At 54.4% G+C, this 23,326-nt stretch overlaps 1 protein-coding gene across 1 annotated transcript in view; it reads left to right on the forward strand.

The window, feature by feature from the left end:
• The first annotated feature begins 18,788 nt into the window (after positions 1-18,788).
• The window catches only part of LOC144736594 (ATP-binding cassette sub-family A member 2-like), a 59,853-nt gene continuing 55,315 nt past the window's right edge, over positions 18,789-23,326 (forward strand). The window contains 1 exon segment of the mRNA XM_078619159.1: positions 18,789-19,017. Within this exon segment, the coding sequence (XP_078475285.1) occupies positions 18,952-19,017 (66 nt within the window). The 5' untranslated portion in view covers positions 18,789-18,951.

The raw sequence follows: 23,326 nt of genomic DNA on the forward strand, positions 1-23,326 counted from the left end.
AGTCTATGGGTAGTGTTGAGTCTATGGGCAGTGTTAGTCTATGGGCAGTGTTGACTCTATGGGTAGTGTTGAGTCTATGGGTAGTGTTGAGTCTATTGGTAGTGTTGAGTCTATGGGCAGTGTTGAATCTATGGGCAGTATTGAGTCTATGGGCAGTGTTGAGTCTATGGGTAGTGTTGAGTCTATGGGCAGTGTTGAGTCTATTGGCAGTGTTGAGTCTATGGGCAGTGTTGAGTCTATGGGTAGTGTTGAGTCTATGGGCAGTGTTGAGTCTATGGGTAGTGTTGAGTCTATGGGCAGTGTTGAGTCTATGGGTAGTGTTGAGTCTATGGGTAGTGTTGAGTCTATGGGTAGTGTTGAGTCTATGGGCAGTGTTGAGTCTATGGGCAGTGTTGAGTCTATGGGCGGTGTTGAGTCTATGGGCAGTGTTGAGTCTATGGGCAGTGTTGAGTCTATGGGTAGTGTTGAGTCTATGGGTAGTGTTGAGTCTATGGGCAGTGTTGAGTCTATGGGCAGTGTTGAGTCTATGGGCAGTGTTGAGTCTATGGGCAGTGTTGAGTCTATGGGCAGTGTTGAGTCTATGGGCAGTGTTGAGTCTATGGGTAGTGTTGAGTCTATGGGTAGTGTTGAGTCTATGGGCAGTGTTGAGTCTATGGGCAGTGTTGAGTCTATGGGTAGTGTTGAGTCCATGGGCAGTGTTGAGTCTATGGGCAGTGTTGAGTCTATGGGCAGTGTTGAGTCTATGGGCAGTGTTGAGTCTATGGGTAGTGTTGAGTCTATGGGTAGTGTTGAGTCTATGGGCAGTGTTGAGTCTATGGGCAGTGTTGAGTCTATGGGTAGTGTTGAGTCTATGGGTAGTGTAGAGTCTATGGGCAGTGTTGAGTCTATGGGCAGTGTTGAGTCTATGGGTAGTGTAGAGTCTATGGGCAGTGTTGAGTCTATGGGCAGTGTTGAGTCTATGGGTAGTGTTGAGTCTATGGGCAGTGTTGAGTCTATGGGCAGTGTTGAGTCTATGGGCAGTGTAGAGTCTATGGGTAGTGTTGAGTCTATGGATAGTGTAGAGTCTATGGGCAGTGTTGAGTCTGGGCAGTGTTGAGTCTATGGGCAGTGTTGAGTCTATGGGCAGTGTTGAGTCTATGGGCATTGTTGAGTCTATGGGTAGTGTTGAGTCTATGGGCAGTGTTGAGTCTATGGGCAGTGTTGAGTCTATGGGTAGTGTTGAGTCTATGGGTAGTGTAGAGTCTATGGGCAGTGTTGAGTCTATGGGCAGTGTTGAGTCTATGGGTAGTGTTGAGTCTATGGGTAGTGTTGAGTCTATGGGCAGTGTTGAGTCTATGGGCAGTGTTGAGTCTATGGGTAGTGTTGAGTCTATGGGTAGTGTAGAGTCTATGGGCAGTGTTGAGTCTATGGGCAGTGTTGAGTCTATGGGTAGTGTTGAGTCTATGGGCAGTGTTGAGTCTATGGGCAGTGTTGAGTCTATGGGTAGTGTTGAGTCTATGGGTAGTGTTGAGTCTATGGGTAGTGTAGAGTCTATGGGCAGTGTTGAGTCTGGGCAGTGTTGAGTCTATGGGCAGTGTTGAGTCTATGGGCAGTGTTGAGTCTATGGGTAGTGTTGAGTCTATGGGCAGTGTAGAGTCTATGGGCACGAGACTGCTGTGCCCCCCCCCCCCCCGGTGTGCAATCCCGTGCCCCCCACTCCCACCATCGCCCCGGTCTCGCGAGAGTGCGACTTACCGCGATGGCGCGGCAGTCTGAGTCGAGGAAGCTCTGCAGGGGACGCAGGAAGGTGGCGGAGGCGGCGCGCGCGAAGTCTCTCTGAGCCAGGCCCAGCCGCTGCTCCGTCTCGCCGCAGCGCAGCAGCGCCCGACCTGCGTGCCACGCGGGGTCACGCGGGGTCACGGGGGAGGGGGGGGGTCACGCGGGGCCACGGGGGAGGGGGGGTCACGCGGGGTCACGGGGGGGTCGTGGGGTCACGGGGGAGGGGGGCTCACGGAAGGAGGGTCACGGGGGAGGGGGGGTCACGGGGGGGTCGTGGGGTCACGCCAGTCACGCAACTCGGGTGGGGGGGGGGTTGCATCACAGCCACGTGGGCCACGTGGAGGAGCGTCACGGGGCCCTGGTGGTCCAGAGACCCGCACTCTGATGAGTGTGATTGGTTACGTACGGTGCGAAAGAAGTTCAACATACATACACACTACCCATAGACTAACACTGCCCATAGACTCAACACTGCCCATAGACTAACACTGCCCATAGACTAACACTGCCCATAGACTCAACACTACCCATAGACTGATAATCGATTGTCGACTGTGTATATATCTGTGATAATCGATTATTGACTATATATCTGTGTGTGTGGCGTTGCACACAGAGGCCCCTCTCTGCCACGGTTCCATCCACCTCAGGTGCCCCCCCCCCGTTCAGTCGCCGTCAAATTCATTCGGCGACTGCACTCATACAAAGTCAGGGCTGGGGGGGATGGAGGGAGGGGGGCGGTGGGGGGGGTGGAGGGGGGGTGGGGGATGGAGGGCGGGGTGAATAGGAGGATGGGGGGGGGGGCAGGAATCAGGGTGATGAGTCTGACACGGAACAGGGTTTGGCACTTCGTGGGATTGTGAGCCACGGCCGCTTGAGTAATGGGGGTGTTGGGGGGGGGGGGGTGGGGGGTGTTGGGGGGGGGGGTGTTGGGGGGGGGTGGTGGGGGGTGTTGGGGGGGGGGTGTTGGGGGGGTGGTGGGGGGTGACGATGCGGACGTAAAAGAACGATCCAGCCAAGGCGCAGCCCCTGCAGTCGCCTCGCTCCTGCGACTGGCTGGCGAGCGGGGCAGAGCGCCTCAATGTCGCCCTGGCCACGCTGGCGAGGAGATGTTAACCACCTCGCCTGGTGTACAGGAGGTCGTGGGTTCGATCCCGACCCTGACGCCTGCTGCTGTGTATTTGGAGTTTGCGTGTCTCTCTCTCTCATCATCATCACGGTGGCTAGGAGATGTTAACTACCTCGCCCCGTATACAGGAGGTCGTGGGTTCGATCCCGACCCTGACGCCTGCTGCTGCTGTATATTTGGAGTTTGCGTGTCTCTCTCTATCTCCGTGGTCGCGTGGATTTGTCTCCGGTAGCTCGGTTTTTTTCCCTCTCCACATTTAGGATCAACGTCACCACGTTTAGAGAGCTACAACGCAGCTCAGTGGGGCTGACACCTGGTAAGTATTGTTCATACAGTACAGTAGTTTAGTTCATATAATACAACAACAATTGTTGAGTTTTATTTCGTTATCATCACGGTGACGATTCACCACTCCGCTACTCCTGACGCAATCACGTGGCACGCCACCACCACCACGATGTTAAATTATTGGTAGGTCACACCTGTTGGTGGTGGTGGTGGTGCTGGTGGTGGTGGTGCTGGTGGTGGTGGTGCTGGTGCATCTCACCGTAGGCAGTGGCAGGGCCCAGGTCGTTGGCAGCCTCCGTCATGGCCTGCCCCAGCTGCTCCAGAGCCGTGGGGCGAGCTGGCGCCTTGCGGTCCAACTTGCCCAGCAAGAACTCCTCCATCCTGATGTCTGCGCACAACACATTCAGAGGGACAGCACCACCACCACTTGCCTTTCGTACGGTGTAGCCTGCGACTGACTACACACACAGGCGTACACACACGCGTACACACACACACGCGCGTACACACACACGCGCGCGTTTACAAACGCGTTCAAACACACAAAAGAGAAATATCCCCCGTATAGCCTGTAACAAACTGCTGTTAGCGAGTAGCACTTATAAAGGCCGGAATGGCACACGAGGGGGTGGGTGGCCAACTCCACGCCCGGCCGCCTTTGTCTCCCCAGTGGCGATGTTTACACATCGCACCGGGTACTCCTTTGAGGCCGAGTCGACCTAGGGGAGGCCCAGGACCGGTTCAGACAATCGTCACCGCTGTTGGCCGTGAGCGGGAATCGAACCTGGGTCGCCGGGTTCGTAGCGCTAACCGCTGCACCACCGCTCACACTTTAATTGTTGTTGCTACCAGGCAAGGCGCCACATTGAGCTACCGCGGAGATGTTTTCCAGAAGCGACCTGACCATCACAAATGATAGCTCAACGAAAGGGGCTTATCATCATCATCACATGGACATTTATAGCGGCAGCCAAATGCTCTAAAACGCGTTGCGACGTTGATTCTAAACGAGGAGGAAAAAACCGGAGGACCCGGAGAGAATTCCACGCAACCCACGGGGAGAGAGACGCAGACTCCAAATACACAGCAGCAGCAGACGTCGTCAGGGTCTGGGTCGAACCCACGACCTCCTGCACACCAGGCGAGGTAGTTAACATCTCCTAGCCACTGTGATGATGATGATGAGAGGGAGAGAGAGACGCAAACTCCAAATACACAGCAGCAGGCGTCGTCAGGGTCTGGGTCGAACCCACGACCTCCTGCACACCAGGCGAGGTAGTGAACATCTCCTAGCCACCGTGGCGGCACGTGATCCAGCGCCCTGGAGGCAGCAGCCAGGGTTGGTGGATCATCGGTCAGCTGTTGCGTAACAATTGTGAGTGGGGGGTGGTGGGGGGCTCTCACTGGGGTTCGGCTGCAGCAGGGCCTGCACGTGGTGCACCAGCCCCTCGCTGCGTCTCCTCGTCACCTCCACCCTCTCCACCATCTCGGCCATCTCGGCTCCGTCCTCTCCCCCCTCTGTTGACTCCGGCGGCCGCTCCCCGCTGCTCATCTGCGACGCAGCACGTGGAGGTGGTGGAGAGAGACGCCGTTGGTGAGTCTCGGGGCTCCACACAAGCTGTTAGTGCCCCTCCCCCTGTCAATCATTCACTCTCGCCCCGCCCACTCTCAGAGCCACGCCCACTCCACTGCCAGCACCTGGCCCCCACCCACTCTCAGAGCCACGCCCACTCCACCGCCCGCACCTGGCCCCCACCCACTCTCAGAGCCACGCCCACTCCACCGCCAGCACCTGGCCCCCACCCACTCTCAGAGCCACGCCCACTCCACCACCAACACCTGGCCCCCACCCACTCTCAGAGCCACGCCCACTCCACCGCCCGCACCTGGCCCCCACCCACTCTCAGAGCCCCGCCCACTCCACCACTAACACCTGGCCCCCACCCACTCTCAGAGCCACGTCCACTCCACCGCCAGCACCTGGCCCCCACCCACTCTCAGAGCCACGCCCACTCCACCGCCAGCACCTGGCCCCCACCCACTCTCAGAGCCACGCCCACTCCACCGCCAGCACCTGGCCCCCACCCACTCTCAGAGCCACGCCCACCAGTGACTGATCAGCATGGCTGGCTACGTACGGCGCGAAATAAGTTCAACATACATGCAAATCTATGAAATGAAACAACTATTGAACGATTTTTATTAGACCAGGTAAGCCCATCCCCCCCACCCCCACTGAGCTATGCAGTTCTCTTTCCAGAAGCGACCTGGCGATCACAGATGATGATAGCTCAACGACGTGGCTCACCGTCATCGTCGTGTGGACATTTATAGCAGCCAAATGCTTGAAGCGCACGGTTCTAAACGTGGAGGGGATAACACCGGAGGACCCGGAGAACAATCCACGCGACCGCGGGGAGAGAGAGAATCACCGCAAACTCCAAATATACAGCAGCAGCAGCAGGCGTCAGGGTCGGGATCGAACCCACGACCTCCTGCACACCAGGCGAGGTAGTTAACATCTCACCATGGGGAGACACGCAAACTCCAAATATACAGCAGCAGGCGTCAGGGTCGGGATGGAACTCACGACCTCCTGCGTACCAGGCGAGGTGGTTAACATCTCCCAGCCACCGCGGCGCCCCAAATCTAAATCCAGTTAAAACCTGCAGCCATGTCACTCACTGTCACTCCCTCCCTCCCTCCCAGGTCTCACCTGCACAGCCCTCGTGATCAGGGTCCCAGCATCGGACACCATCCTCCGCACGTTGAACTCCATCGCTGAGCAGGGCGCTTGAGAGGTTCCCTACGAGTTTGCCGGCGGGGGGGGGGACACAAAAATCCGGAGTGGATCTCGGAGTGGAGCGGAGCGGAGTTGTGGACGGAGTGAGGGAAGTTGCGCGATGCCACTCGGACGGTGGTCGTGGTGGGGGCGTTACACCAATGGGGTAGCGGCGGGGGGGGAGGTGGAGGCTGCCCAAAGCATAAATCAATTTGGGGGGAGGGGGTCATTGTGGGAGGGGTTTACTTCTGGGGGGGGGGGGGTCAGTGTTGGTGGTGCCCGGCTGAGCTGAAGCCGAGTAAAGGCGGAGGGGCCCCAAGTAGTTCAGGAAGGGGGGGGGCGAGGGCATTTACTGAACTCGAATCCAAATTCCGATGAACATCGTGAGATAACAAAGCCGACTGATCTCCACTCGCTCCACGCCACGGTCACTGCACTCACACCGCTCACTCCACTCACTCACCCCACTCACCCCACTCACACCGCTCACGCACTCCACTCACCCACTCACACCGCTCACCCCACTCACCCCACTCACACCACTCACCCCACTCACTCCGCTCACTCCACTCACTCCACTCACTCCACTCACTTCACTCACCCCACTCACTCCGCTCACTCCACTCACTCCACTCACTCCACTCACCCCACTCACCCAACTCACTCCACTCACCCCACTCACTCCGCTCACTCCACTCACTCCACTCACCCCACTCACCCAACTCACTCCACTCACTCACCCCAATCACCCCACTCACCCCACCCACCCCACTAACCCCACTCACCCCACCCCACTCACCCCACTAACCCCACTCACACTACTCACCCCTGAGAGGGGGAGGTGGTGGTGGTGGAGGAGGGAGGGGGGCTGAGGGGGGGGGAGGTGGTGGTGGGGGAGGGAGGGGGGGCTGAGGGGGGGGAGGTGGTGGTGGGGGAGGGAGGGGGGCTGAGGGGGGGGAGGTGGTGGTGGGGGAGGGAGGGGGGGCTGAGGGGGGGGGAGGTGGTGGTGGGGGAGGGAGGGGGGGGCTGAGGGGGGGAGCTGGTGGTGGAGGAGGGAGGGGGGGCTGAGGGGTGGTGGGGGGTGGGGACTTAATCGGCCACTGAACGGCATGGAGGGGAGTTTGCTCGCCCGTGCCGACTGCCCGGCGTCTCTGCCGTGACACCGCGAGACACACATGACGACACTTGTCGAGACACATGTCTAGACATGACGACACTTGTCGAGACACATGTCTAGACATGACGACACTTGTCGAGACATGTCGAGGCGCCGTGACCACCACGTGGCGTGTCCGTAGTGCACCGCGTGTGCGTGCAGGTGGGAGTGTCTCCCCCCTAGGTTGACTCAGCCAGCACACCCCTCCCCCTGCCACACCTACGATTAGCACGGTTGGCTAGGTACGGTGTGAAAGAAGTTCAACATGTTGAAAGCTGTGAACAGCTCGTTATGGAGGCGCGCCACGTGGACGCGCGAGTTGATCACCATCAGCCACGGTCGATCCACTGCTGGATGAAGGCCTCCCCGAGCCATCAACACCAGCCGTAGACTCGCACAGAGACCCATAGACTCACACAGAGACCCATAGACTAACAACGAGACCCACAGACTCACACAGAGACCCATAGACTCACACAGAGACCCATAGACTAACAACGAGACCCACAGACTCACACAGAGACACATTGAACCACAGACTCACACAGAGACCCACAAACTCACACAGAGACCCACAGACTCACACAGAAACACATTGACCCACACAGAGACCCATAGACTAACAACGAGACCCACAGACTCACACAGAGACCCACACAGAGGCCCATAGACCCACACAGAGACCCTCACACTCACACAGGGACCCACAGACTCACACAGAGACACATTGACCCACAGACTCACACAGAGACCCTCACACTCACACAGGGACCTACAGACTCACAAAGAGACCTACAGACTCACACAGGGACCCACAGATACACAGAAACCCACAGACTCACACAGAGACCCATAGACTCACACAGAGACCCATAGACTAACAACGAGACCCACAGACTCACACAGAGACACATTGACCCACAGACTCACACAGAGACCCACAGACTCACACAGAGACCCACAGACTCACACAGAGACACATTGACCCACACAGAGACCCATAGACTAACAACGAGACCCACAGACTCACACAGAGACCCACACAGAGGCCCACAGACCCACACAGAGACCCTCACACTCACACAGGGACCCACAGACTCACACAGAGACACATTGACCCACAGACTCACACAGAGACCCTCACACTCACACAGGGACCTACAGACTCACACAGAGACCTACAGACTCACACAGGGACCCACAGATACACAGAGACCCACAGACTCACACAGAGACCTACAGACTCACACAGAGACCCACAGACTCACACATAGATTCACAGACTCACACAGAGACACTCACACAGGGACCCACAGACTCACACACAGAGACCCACAGACTCACACAGAGAGACCCACAGACCCATAATAGTAGAGCTACCCCTCCCCACTACCCCCCTGTGTGTGTGGCTATCCATCACGGGCTGAGTGGTACAAGCCGGGCTGGCACGCGCTGGTGGAGGGGGGGGGGTGGCGGCTAATGGCCGGGCTAATTAGGGGAGCGTGGCAGCCGCAATGATTCATTAGCCCCCATCCCGGTGAGTCTGTGGGTCTCTGTGTGAGTCTGTGGGCCTCTGTGTGAGTCTGTGGGTCTCTGTGTGAGTCTGTGGGTCTGTGTGTGAGTCTGTGGGTCTCTGTGTGAGTCTGTGGGTCTATGTGAGTATGTGGGTCTTTGTGTGAGTCTGTGGGTCTCTGTGTGAGTCTGTGGGTCTGTGTGTGAGTCTGTGGGTCTCTCTGTGAGTCTGTGGGTCTCTGTGTGAGTTTGTGGGTCTCTGTGTGAGTCTATGGGTCTCTGAGTCTGTGGGTCTCTGTGTGAGTCTGTGGGTCTCTGTGTGAGTCTGTGGGTCTATGTGTGAGTCTGTGGTCTCTGTGTGAGTCTGTGGGTCTCTGTGTGAGTCTGTGGGTCTCTGTGTAAGTCTGTGGGCCTCTGTGTGAGTCTGTGGGTCTCTGTGTGAGTCTGTGGGTCTGTGTGTGTGAGTCTGTGGGTCTCTGTGTGAGTCTGTGGGGCTCTGTGTGAGTCTGTGGGTCGTTGTGTGAGTCTGTGGGTCTCTGTGGGTCTCTGTGTGTGAGTCTGTGGGTCTCTGTGTGTGAGTCTGTGGGTCCCTGTGTGAGTGTGAGGGTCTCTGTGTGAGTCTGTGGGTCCCTGTGTGAGTTTGAGGGTCTCTGTGTGAGTCTGTGGGTCTCTGTGTGAGTCTGTGGGTATCTGTGTGAGTCTGTGGGCCTCTGTGTTAGTCTGTGGGTCTCTGTGTGAGTCTATGGATCTCTGTGTGAGTCTGTGGGCCTCTGTGTGAGTGTATGGGTCTCTGTGTGAGTTTATGGGTCTTTATGTGAGTTTATGGGACTCTATGTGAGTCTATGGGTCTCTGTGTGAGTATATGGGTCCCTGTGTGAGTCTGTGGGTCCCTGTGTGAGTCTGTGGGCCTCTGTGTGAGTCTGTGGGTCTCTGTGTGAGTTTGTGGGTCTCTGTGTGAGTCTGTGGGTCTCTGTGTGAGTCTGTGGGTCTCTGTGTGAGTCTATGGGTCTCTGTGTGAGTCTGTGGGTCTCTGTGTGAGTCTATGGGTCTCTGTGTGAGTCTGTGGGTCTCTGTGTGAGCCTGTGGGTCTCTGTGTGAGTCTATGGGTCTCTGTGTCAGTCTATGGGTCTCTGTGTGAGTCTGTGGGTTTCTGTGTGAGTCTGTGGATCTCTGTGTGAGTCTATGGGTCTCTGTGTGAGTCTGTGGATCTCTGTTTGAGTCTATGGGTCTCTGTGTGAGTTTATGGGTCTCTGTGTGAGTCTATGGGCCTCTGTGTGAGTCTGTGGATCTCTGTGTGAGTCTATGGGTCTCTGTGTGAGTCTGTGGATCTCTGTGTGAGTCTATGGGTCTCTGTGTGAGTCTGTGGATCTCTGTGTGAGTCTATGGGTCTCTGTGTGAGTCTGTGGGTCTCTGTGAGTCTGTGGCTGATGGCGATCAACTCGCGCGTCACGTGGCTGGAACACTCCGGGCGCGTCGCTCCAGGGACCTCTTCTGCCCCCTGCCGTCCGCAGCCAGTGCCGGCATGTTGAATGTCGGCACTCAAAGACAAAGATCCCCCGTGTAGTCTCAACAGACTGTTGGGGCAAGGGCTGTTAGCGAGCACCTATGAAGGCCGCCACGGCACAGCAGGGGGTGGGTGGCCAGCACCACGTCCGGCCGCCTTTGTCTTCCTCGTGGCGATGTTTACACACAGCACCAGGTACTCATTTGAGGCTGAGTCGACCTAGTGGAGGCCCTGGACCGGTTCAGACAATCGTCACTGATGTTGACCGTGAGCGGGAATCGAACCTGGATCGCCGGGTTCGTAACTAAGCGCGCTAACCGCTACACTACCGCACCCCACACACCAGCACCAATACCCGCGCCATGCGTCACTAAGTGACGGTGACGTCACTACGGCGCCCGTGCCAGGCCAGGTGCACTTTGAGGCCACGTGACGTGTCGAGGGCTCGCTGCTGGCAGGAGGTCTCGGGACAGACCCAGCAGGTGCCACGGGTTGGCCGACTGAGAAGACCGGTAGAGGCACCACCAGCTGTACCCCTTTCTGTGCCAGGCTAGGTGCAGGAGGTCTCGGGACAGACCCAGCAGGTGCCACGAGTTGCCTGAGATGACTGGCCGATGCACCATGCAGCTGTATCTCCTACTGTACCAACTTGTCGCATTTTATCTGCCCTGCGCTTCGGTGGTTGTTGTGAGCGTCGCTCCTCCGCCCTCCGTTGTTGTTGGAGGGCGACTGCCTCCAACTGCCCATGAGCTGCGTCCTTGACGAGCCTCCTCCACAGAGGCCGATCTTGACACCGCTGGTACCAGTCATCGTCCACTCAGCTCCACATCTTCCCGTACCACATCACTCCATCTCTTCTCTAGCCAGTGTCGTGTCCGTTTAGCCCCCTCTATCCAGCCAAACAGAAGCAGCTGCTTGGGCATGTGGTGGCTGGGCATGCGGACTACATGACGCAGCCAACGCAGCCTTGGGGGTCATCCATTGAGTCCGTACCCATGGAGGGGGGAGGTTAACCCAAATGCGTAGCTTGCGTATGGGGGGGGGGGGGTCTACTGACAATGACAATGTGCATACGCATAGGAAACGTTGGCCTTCAAATGATCCACAGTTCAGTGTCTCCAGCCGTCAGACAACAAGTACTGCCGGGAGCGGTGGGACTGTGGGAGAGGCGTCACTTCGTGTGCCACGTGCCCCTCGTGTGCCACGTGCCCCTCGTGTGCCCCTAACTCCCTGACTGCAGCCATCACGCAGCTCAGCAACATCAGTGGCCAAGGCGCGCGACTTCATTATTCAATGCAGCCGGCGGTGGACTGTCTGTTTGCTCAAACACGTCAATATTATTGATAGTTTCTGCCTGGATTCAATATCGGCCGTTCGATAGGATTCGGGGGGGGGGGGGGGGGGGGGATGCGTCAGGCGTCCGTACGCAGGTGGGGGGTCGGGGGGGGGGGGTTAAAAGTCAGCGTGCGTACAGGGAGGGGGGGGGGGTCAAGTTGTAACAGATTTGTGCGTACCTACTCCATGGATGGCCCCTTGCCTGCCGGAGGAGCTCACTGATGGAAATGTGTCCAGATTTTTCAAGGATTTGTGAGCTCCTCACACGATCCAGCCTGGTTAAACCCATGATGGATAAAGCCTGGTTAAACCCATGAAGGAATCAAGCCAGGTTAAACCCATGATGGATCCAGCCTGGTTAAACCCATGATGGATCCAGCCTGGTTAAACCCATGATGGATCCAGCCTGGTTAAACCCATGATGGATCGTAGGCAGGCCACGTTGAATGTTTACAACCTGCGCAGATGTTCGACTGGAGGGGCCCATGTTTCACAAGCATAGAAAAGGGAGGGCATGACTGTGGCCTCGAAGACCCGAAGCTTCGTGTGGAGCGACAGACCAGGTAGCTGTCAAATCGGAGCTAGTCATAAGGGGCCGTCCATAAATGACGTCACGCGATTTTGGACAATGTTTGACCCCCCCCCCATCGTCACACGACGTCACAAAAAGTCAGACCCCCCCTCAAATATGACGTCACAAAGCTCTGCCTCCCCCCCTCAAATAAACTATTGTCATTGTAGTGCGTATTTAATGTGGCGCTGCACTCTGATGTTGTAGGAGAAAACATTTATCAAAAAGTCTATTCAATTAAGTAGAACGTCTTGTCCATATTTATTTAAAGTTGCGCATTTTTACGTGACGTCACATTTCTCCCCCCCCCCCTCGTCACACATCGTCACACATGTCTGACCCCCTCTCCCCCTAGGTGCGTGACGTCATTTATGGACGACCTCTTAGTGCTGAACGAGGAGGCACCGGCGGTGTCAAGATCGGCCTCCGTGGAGGAGGAGGCCTCGTGAAGGACGCTGCCGCTGGGCAGTTGGGAGACAGTCGCCCTGCAGCAACCAGTGGAGGGCAGAGGAGCGACGCCCACAACAACGAGTGGAGCGCCGGGCCGATAAAACGCGCAGAGTCAACTCAGTCAAACCACGGCACGTGGGTCTGTTCCGTGGCTCTCCTTGCCTTCCACACTTTGCGTGACCTCAAAGTGCACCTAGCCTGGCACAAGCCCCGTGGCGACGTCACCGCCACTTCGGGGCCGTCCATAAATGACGTCACGCACCTATGGGGGGGGGGGTCAGACATTTGTGACGATGTGTGATGAGGGGGGGGGAGGGTGAGAAATGTGACGTCACATCAAAATGCGCAACTTTAAATCAATATAGACAACACGTTCTACTTATCTTCTTGGTTCTTTCGGTAAAGTCACGTAGAAGGGAAGTAATAAAATAATAAAACATAATAAAATAAAATAATTCTCACGACGTTTCGGCTACAACGCAAGCAGCCGTCTTCAGGTGAAGAATGAGACACTACCAAGCTAGGAGCTTATATATAAGCTGGGTTGGAGGTGGAAGAGCGCCTTAACAGAAAGAATGTGCATATGAAGAGGAATTTAGCATATTCATGGGAAATGCGTAGGAGGTGGGCGGGGGGGTTTCAAAGTCATATTATGCCCATGCATTGTGCAGGATCAGCAGCACCAAGGGGGGGGGGGGTGCAGGGAGTAGCATTAACAAAGGAAAGGAATGTTAATGATATGTAGCTGCAGTTACTAAACAACCACGTAGAAAACTAAAGTATAAACTACATTAAAAAAAAACTAAAGTATAAACTGCATAGCACCATCAGTATACTTACTATACTCTACAATAAGCTGAGTTACTAACAGCAAGTAATACATTACAATTCTACGTCGTAAAAATTATATAATATGCTTCCATCTAAACTTTATTCTCTTACATCACACGAGCATATACCGTACTATATACTGCCATAGATAAACCCAACATTAAATTATATACTGTATTGCTATAAACCACCCTATACATTATACATTTTAATATAACACTATGTATTATTCTACCCACCCTAATGTGTATCGAAATGGTTTATTACGTCCTTCCAATGATTGCTGAGCCAGAATCCATCTTCTCGGTTGAAATTGTCTCTGTGTTTGTATATGTGGATCGCCTCATGAACGAATCTCTCATGGTAGCCAGATGGCTTGCAGAGAACCTCTGTCTTGGAGAAGTCAATGTCATGTGAACCCACTGAATTGTAACAGTGATCTGCCACGGCTGAGGTGTTTGTCCTACCGTGTTTCAGGTCAGCTTTATGTTCACGGATGCGGTCCGAGACATGTCGTTTGGTTTCTCCAATGTAACTGCTACCACAGAGGCAACTTAGTTTGTAGACGCCAGGGTACTGTATGTCTGGAACCACATCTTTTACAGACGGTACCAGATCACGGATTTTATGTACTGTGTTGAATCGGACCTGGATCTTGTGTTTAATCAGGATTTTGGAGATCTTTTTTGTGACCTCAGCAATGTAGGGTAAGGTGATGGTCTTGAAAGGCTCCTCAACAGGATCCTTCTTGATGGTTGGAGTGATGGCTTTGCGGATTGTGTAGTCGGAGTAACCATTAGCCTTAAGAGCTTGGCGTACGTGTTTGAGTTCACTGGAAATGTGTTCATGGTCGGAGATGCATTGGGCTCTATGATATAGAGTCTTGATGAGGGAATTCTTCTGGGATGGATGGTGGTGGGAATCCGGTTTTAGGTAAGCATCCGTATGGGTGGCTTTCCTGTAGACAGAGTGGCTCATTGAACCATCAGGTCTCCTTTTGATTAGGACATCCAAAAAGGGTAGCTTGCCATCTTTTTCGACTTCCATGGTGAATCTGATGGCTGGGTGTATGGAATTGATGTGGTCGAGAAATTGGTCTAGAGCAGGCCGGCCATGTGGCCAGATGACAAAAGTGTCGTCTACGTACCTCTTCCATAAGGTCGGGCGTAGAGTGGCAGTCTGGATGGCGTCCGTCTCAAATTTCTCCATGAAGATGTTGGCTACAACCGGAGATAGGGGGGGGGCCCATTGGGGTGCCCTCAATTTGCTTGTAGAAAGTTTCATTCCAGGTGAAGTATGTATTGGTTAAGCAGTGTCTCACCAGGGGGGGTACCCCAGCATTCAGTCCTTGATGAACCAAGTCTTCAATGATTGCGATGGTGTCAGGTACAGGAACCTTGGTGAATAAGGAAACCACATCAAAACTGACAAGCAGGTCGTCTGGGGACAGGGCAATCCCCTTGATTGTCGATACCAGGTCAGTAGAGTTTAGTACCGCAGAGGTGGTTTTTCCAGTGAAAGGCCGTAGGATTTCAGACAAAAAACGAGCCAATTTATAGGTGGGGGAGTTGATAGTAGAGACAATGGGACGAAGAGGTGTATCTTCTTTATGTATCTTTGGCAAGCCGTATAATCTTGGTGGCCTGGCTGCAGAAGGTTTCAACGAGAACTGTTTGGTCTGATCAAATAATGCGGTTGAATCAGAAATTATTTTGTTGGTTTTAGTGACGAGGCTGTTGGTGGGGTCTCTTTTTTTTATTTTTGTATAGCTGCCATCGTTGAGTAGTTCTTGAATTTTGTTGTTGTATTCTATTTTGTCCATGATGACAGTGGCATTGCCTTTGTCGGCTGAGAGGATGACAATGTCATTCCTCTTTTTTAATTGAGCTAATTCAAAACGCTCATCTTTGCTGATGTTGCTAGCTGGCAATACAGTATATAATTTAATGTTGGGTTTATCTATGGCAGTATATAGTACGGTATATGCTCGTGTGATGTAAGAGAATAAAGTTTAGATGGAAGCATATTATATAATTTTTACGACGTAGAATTGTAATGTATTACTTGCTGTTAGTAACTCAGCTTATTGTAGAGTATAGTAAGTATACTGATGTTGCTATGCAGTTTATACTTTAGTTTTTTTTTAATGTAGTTTATACTTTAGTTTTCTACGTGGTTGTTTAGTAACTGCAGCTACATATCATTAACATTCCTTTCCTTTGTTAATGCTACTCCCTGCACCCCCCCCTTGGTGCTGCTGATCCTGCATAATGCATGGGCATAATATGACTTTGAAACCCCCCCGCCCACCTCCTACGCATTTCCCATGAATATGCTAAATTCCTCTTCATATGCACATTCTTTCTGTTAAGGCGCTCTTCCACCTCCAACCCAGCTTATATATAAGCTCCTAGCTTGGTAGTGTCTCATTCTTCACCTGAAGACGGCTGCTTGCGTTGTAGCCGAAACGTCGTGAGAATTATTTTATTTTATTATGTTTTATTTTTATTATTTTATTACTTCCCTTCTACGTGACTTTACCGAAAGAACCAAGAAGATGAATCCCTGCAGTCACGAAAGCTTTACATCGAGACGTTCTACTTAATGAAATAAACTTTTTAATTAAAAAAAATGACATAACATCAGCGCCACATTAAATACGCACTACAATGACAATAGTTTAAAGCAATTTGAAGCATGTTTTATATATTTTGGGGGGGGGGGGCAGAGCTTTGTGACGTCATATTTGAGGGGGGGTCTGACTTTTTGTGACGCCGCGTGACGAAGGGGGGGGGGGGGTCAAAAATCGTCCAAAATCGCGTGACGTCATTTATGGACGACCCCTTAGTGGTGAACGTCGGTTGTTGGTAATGAGGCCACGGTACTTTTCTGGGAGGTTTCACCAGGACGCGTGTCGGGTCGATAACTCAGCCCTCGTTTATCTAGCACCGCCCACACTTCACGTAGCTCCGCCCACTCAGGAAATATCCCCGCCTACTGGCTGGTTGGCCCCGCCCACACGGCAACGCCCACTGCTCACATGCCCCGCCCACAAAGCGAGTGGCCCCGCCCACAAACGGAATAGCCCCGCCTACTGCTCACATGCCCCGCCCACAAAGCGGGTGGCTCCGCCCACACGGCACAGCCCACTGCTCACATGCCACGCCCACAAAGCGAGTGGCTCCGCCCACTGCTCACATGCCACGCCCACAAAGCGAGTGGCCCCGCCTACTGCGCACATGCCACGCCCACAAAGCGAGTGGCCCCGCCCACTGCTCACAGGCAGCGCCCACAAAGCGAGTGACCACGCCCACTAATCACAAGGCCACGCCCACAAAGCGAGTGGCCCCGCCCACAAACGGAATAGCCCCGCCCTATCCCCACATATGGAGTTGAGCGAGAGGCGGGAATATTTTAAATCGGCAACAAACATCCACATTTTCACAAAATTTTAGGATGAAGAATATTTGTTTAGAGCTATAAAGCTCTTTTTAACAGATGTTCAGTAGGGGCAGGTCAGAACATTACAACAACAAACAATAGAAACACGACGATAGGAGTGCAGAATCAGAATAGTTGTTGAGACTGCAGGAGAAATCCGATGCGCTGTAAGGGGCCGTCCATAAATGACGTCACGCGATTTTGGACAATTTTTGACGCCCCCCTCGTCACACGGCGTCACAAAAAGTCAGACCCACCTCAAATATGACGTCACAAAGCTCTGCCCCCCCCCCCTCCCAAAACCATATTTCCATTTTGAAAATAAAACATGCTTAAAATCGCTTTAAACTATTGTCATTGTAGTGCGTATTTAATGCGGCGCTGCACTCTGATGTTGTAGGAGAAAACATGCATTAAGAAGTCTATTTAATTAAGTAGAACGTGTTGTCTATATTGATTTAAAGTTGCGCATTTTGATGTGACGTCACATTTCTCACCCCCCCCCCTTCGTCACACATCGTCACAAATGTTTGACCCTCCCCCTAGGTGCGTGACGTCATTTATGGACTGCCCCTAAAGCAAAGTATAGGACAGGTAAAAAACATATTAAAATGAAATAAACCAATTTGTTTATATCTTACCAGACATAGCCCACTGAGCTATGAGCACAGATGAGAGCTCAACACAGCGGCTTGTCATCACGTGGGCATTTCTCGCAGCGAAATTAGCGTGCGCGTGTATTTTTCATGTCTGTACGTACATGCCATACAACATATGTACGTATGTTGTATGGCATGATTGTTGAACCTCTTTCGCACCGTACGCCCCCAACCGCGTTAAAGAAATTAGTTTCCAATCTAGATGTTGTGAAGGTGCATCGCCCAGTGGCTTGATGGTGATGATAAGGTGGTGATGGTGATGATGAGGTGGTGATGGTGATGAGGTGATGATGATAAGATTGTGATGATGGTACGTGTGTATGTTGAACTTCGTTCACACCACCGTACACAGCCAACTGAACACAAACTGGACAATCCTAACCCGGTTTAAATGGAACCAATTTGGCGGCAACATTTTAAACTTCTCCTATGGGAATGTCGTGACGTCACCGCCATGTATCCTGAAGGGTGACGTCACGGTTATTAAGTGCGGAGGGGAGGTGGGGGTTTGACCGCGTGATACGCGCGTGCGCACCGGAAACGGGGGGAGGGGCGAGGAGGGGGGAGATGTGAAGGCGTGGCTTAGTGACTCTCGCCCCCCCCTAACCCCTCCCCCCCGTTTTCCTCAAGGTCCCCCCCACCCTCTGCCCCCCAACTCCCCCACAACTCCCCCCCCACTCCCATTCAACACACTGAGAGGAGGCGACGTCATACCCCCCTCACCCCCCCCCCCTTGCGTATATATGAAGAGGGCGGGGCAAGTGACGTGTGTATTGGCACGCGCGTGGCGGTTGGTGGATTTAGCGGGAAATGGGACCCGAGGGGCGGGGCGCTTGTGTGTTGGGGGGGAAGAGTGGGCGGTGCGGGGGGGGGTCTATGTAAAGACAAAGATCCCCGTATAGCCTCCACAGATGTTTTGGGACAAGTGCAGCACCTGTGTAAAGGCCAGCACACGGCACACCAAGGGGGGTGTGGGTGGCCAAGCACCACGCCCGCCTTTGTCTCCCTCGCGGCGACGTTTACACACCGCCACAAGGTACACATTTAAGGCTGAGTCGACCTAGTGGGGGGGGGGTGTAGGGCCCAGGAGCGGTTCAAGACAAACCTCGCTGGGTGCTGACCATGCGCGGGAATCGAACCTCGGCTCGGGTGGGACAAGTTTCGTAGCGCGTCCGCTAACCGCTGCACCACCGCTCCCCACGTAGTGGAAACACCCCCCCCTACACCTGCAAGCCCCTCCCCCCTACAGCCCCGCCCCCCTCCTACTCATCCCCACAGCCCCCACCCCTGCAATTTAAAGCGATGGGTGTTTGTAAATGGTAGCGTTGACGCGTGCGCCCCCCCCCCCCACACAGCCCCCCCCCCACACACAGCACCTGCGGTATATAAGGCCGCGGAGATTGTATCTGCTAGCATTGATAGGCGCGGTGTTGAGGAGCCGCGGCGGGGAGGAGGCAGAGGAGGAGGAGACGCCGCTGCCGCTACCACCACGAACACGAACACCACCAGCTGCAGCTGCAGCAGCAGTGACAACCATGGGCTTCGCTCATCAGCTCGGGCTGCTGCTGTGGAAGAATGTCACCCTCAAGCGGCGCGGACCGGTGAGAGACGCACAGCAATCCGCACAGATGGATTTAGCAAAAATCCCCGCAGCGGCGGACGCGTTCGTTGAGTGACGCGCGCTGGGCTTGGTTGAGGGGGCGATTGACGGGGCAAGTTTCTGCGGGGATCGTTGTCTTCTTGGGTGGTGGACGTTACGAGTGGTGCGTTTGACATCATTATTTTGCGTTTGTATGAGGGGGCAAATCGTGTCCCCACCCCCCTTATCCGCGATTCATCCTCTTATCCGCGATGTGGCAGATAAGGTGACCGCGCCTGCGTTGTTTGACACCTGTGGTGCCGACAATCTGTAACGGTGGCAATGAGAGCTGCGTGTTGTGTTTTGATGGGTGCCCACCGTGCATAACATGTGCTATAGGTTACGTCAGGTATGCCTTGGTTGTTGGGCAGTGCAGAAAACCTCCGTTGTATTGTACTTCTGTGTTCCCCACTTTCGTCGGTCAACCCAGATATGAACAGACGACCCCATATAGACTCGCACGGAGACGCCAATAGACTCGCACAGATACCCACATCCTAACACGTCAATCCATGGAGCTCTCATCGATAGATTTGCACAAACTCGCACGGAGATAAACAACCTGGCACGAAGAGCAACGGACTCGCACGAAGAGCAACGGACTCGCAGGGAGAGCCACGGACTCGCAGGGAGAGCCACGGACTCGCACGGAGAGCCACGGACTCGCACGGAGAGCCACGGACTCGCACGGACTGGCACGGAGAGCCACAGACTCTCACGGAAAGCCACAGCCTGGCACGGGGAGCCACGGATTCGCACGGAGAGCCACAGACTCGCACGGAGAGCCACGGACTCGCACGGGGAGCCACAGCCTGGCACGGGGAGCCACAGCCTGGCACGGGGAGCCACGGACTCGCACGGAGAGCCACGGACTCGCACGGGGAGCCACAGCCTGGCACGGGGAGCCACGGACTCGCACGAAGAGCCACGGACTCGCACGGAGAGCCACGGACTCGCACGGAGAGCCACGGACTCGCACGGAGAGCCACGGCCTGGCACGGAGAGCCACGGCCTGGCACGGAGAGGCACGGACTGGCACGGAGAGCCACAGACTCGCACGGAGAGCCACAGACTCGCACGGAGAGCCACGGACTCGCACGGAGAGGCAGAGACTCGCACGGAGAGCCACGGACTCGCACGGAGAGCCACGGACTCGCACGGAGAGCCACGGACTCGCACGGAGAGCCACGGACTCGCATGGAGAGCCACTGACTCGCACGGAGAGCCACTGACTCGCACGGAGAGCCACGGACTCGCACGGAGAGCCACGGACTCGCACGGAGAGCCGCAGCCTGGCACGGAGAGCCACGGACTCGCACGGAGAGCCACGGACTCGCACGGAGAGCCACGGACTCGCACGGAGAGCCACGGACTCGCACGGAGAGCCACGGACTCGCACGGAGAGGCACGAACTCGCACGGAGAGCCGCGGACTCGCACGGGGAGCCACGGACTCGCACGGAGAGGCAGAGACTCGCACGGAGAGCCACAGACTCGCACGGAGAGCCACAGACTCGCACGGAGAGCCGCAGACTCACACGGAGAGCCACAGACTCGCACGGAGAGCCACGGACTCGCACGGGGAGCCGCAGACTCGCACGGGGAGGCAGAGACTCGCACGGAGAGTCGCAGACTCGCACGGGGAGGCAGAGACTCGCACGGAGAGGCGCAGACTCGCACGAGGAGCCGCAGACTCGCACGGGGAGGCACGGACTCGCACGGAGAGCCGCAGACTCGCACGGGGAGCCACGGACTCGCATGGAGAGGCGCACACTCGCACGAGGAGCCGCAGACTCGCACGGGGAGCCACAGACTCGCACGGAGAGCCACAGACTCGCACGAGGAGCCGCAGACTCGCACGGAGAGCCACGGACTCGCACGGAGAGCCACGGACTCGCACGGGGAGACACAGACTCGCACGGAGCCTGGCACAAGCGCCGTGGTGTTAAACTAGGTGCACTGTTAGGCCACGTGGAGTGTTGAATGATCGCTGACAGGTCACGGGATAGACCCCGGTGCCATGGGTCGATTGACCTAGATGACTGGCCGATGCACCAACCGTGCCCCCTCCTATGCCAACTCGCCGTGTTTTACCCACCCGGCGCTCCGCTCGTTGTTGTGAGCGTCGCTCCTCTGCCCTCCGTTGTTGCTGGAGGTCGTCTGCCTCCTACTGCCCAGTAGCAGCGTCCTTCATGTTGACACTGACACCATCATCCACATCACCAGCTGATGATGATTGTACTGGTCATGTTACAAGCTGTGTCTACTGCACATCATCATCCTCACCATCACCACCATCATCCGCTGATGATCGTACTCGTGGTGTTGGTGATGTGTTGTAATGTGCATGTATATTTGTACACATCACCATCTGCGTTCTCATCATCATCATTATCTACGACCATCTTCAACATCACCTTATGATGATGTTGGTGTTGGTGGTGTCTTGTAAGTACCTTGTGTGCACAGCCTTCATCACCACCATCAAACATCATTATCATCATCCACACACCCCTTCCACCACTACCATTATTATCCTCATCAGCTCTCATGATCCCGATACTGATGATGGTATTGGCAGTGTCTTGTTAGTTGCTTATGTGTACAGCCTTCATCACCACCATCAAACATCATTATCATCATCATCCACACACCCCTTCCACCACTACCATTATTATCCTCATCAGCTCTCATGATCCCGATACTGATGATGGTATTGGCAGTGTCTTGTTAGTTGCTTATGTGTACAGCCTTCATCACCACCATCAAACATCATTATCATCATCATCATCCACACACCCCTTTTACCACTACCATTATTATTCTCATCAGCTCTCATGATCCCGATTGTGATGATGGTATTGGCAGTGTTATGTAAGTTGCTGATGTGTACAGTCTGCATCACCGCCATCCAACATCACTGTCATCATCAACATCATCCACATCATCCACGCAGGGCCACGACCACCATTATCCTCATCATCTCCTGATGATGATGATGATGATGATCTGTGTGTGTCCACACAATTTACGACAATTGAACATTGTCGTCTTCACCCATACAGTCGTCATCGTCGTTATCGTCGTCATCATCACCCTGATCAGCTGATGGTCATGACCATCTAATGATGTGTGGGGAGCTTTGTGTAATTCACATCATCATCATCCACACTACCATCATCATCATCATCATCATCTTCTTCACCAATGATAACGATCATTGTGGTATTTCCTGCGTTGTGATCCGTGGATGCTGCACACAAACCTACAACACAAACCCAATCTACATTATCATCATTGTCATTCACAGCATCACCACCAGCACCACCACCATCTGATGACGGTGATTGCTGGTATTGGCGGTGTGATGGTGTTCACCGTGTGTGTGCTGCGTGTGTGTGTGCTGCTTGTGTGTGCTGCGTGTATCAACCTACGTCGGTGACAAATATCTGAATCTGTCCTGGGCTTCACCTAGGTCGACTCGGCATTAAACGAGTACCTGGTGCAGTCTATAAACATGAGCAGTGGGAGGAATAGTCGGCCGGGAGTGATGTTGGCCACCGACTCCCTGAAAGGTCTGTGCTGTGCCAACCTTGATAGGTGCTCGCAAACAGAACTTGCCCTGACACTCTGTTAAAGGCGACATGGAGGATATTTGCCTTGTTATTTTGTTCTGTGTTATGACGAGTGATGTATTGCTCCACGTAGCAGCAGCAGCAGCAGCACACACATTCCCTGCAGCAGCTACGCTTCTTGTGTGGTTGTGTCGGGTGCTATGAATGACGTTCCAGTAAATTTACCTCCTGCTCTGCGTCTGCCTGCTACTGTCACTATCGCAAGTGTTCTTACCACGGTGCCATGCTCATTGCTGTAGCAGTAACGTACAAGAAACACGATGCCGATTAATATGAACATGATGATAGCGATTAAATCGGCCCGTGTGTGTGTGTAGGCTGCTGTATTAACTCTGCTGATCGTGTAAACAATACATCTTCCATTGTGTGTCGGACACTTGTGTAAATTTTCTTTTACGTAACGCCTCGCACGGTTCGGGAGCATTACAACATCGCAGGGATCGCGAGGGACTGAGATGACGACGACGACTACGGGAGGAGGCCTTCATCCAGCAGCGCGTGATTGACCGTGGCTGACGATCATGATGCTGCAGTTTGCACGAGCGGCGACTCTATACAAAACTAACCATTTGGATTTTTTTTTCTTTCTATCCCAGCACCCGGGCCTCCGCCAGCCTGTGTGCCTCGGAGCAGTTGC

Source organism: Lampetra planeri, chromosome 61, assembly GCF_965212315.1.
Source record: "Lampetra planeri chromosome 61, kcLamPlan1.2.h2, whole genome shotgun sequence".
NCBI classification, from domain to species: Eukaryota; Metazoa; Chordata; class Hyperoartia; order Petromyzontiformes; family Petromyzontidae; genus Lampetra; species Lampetra planeri.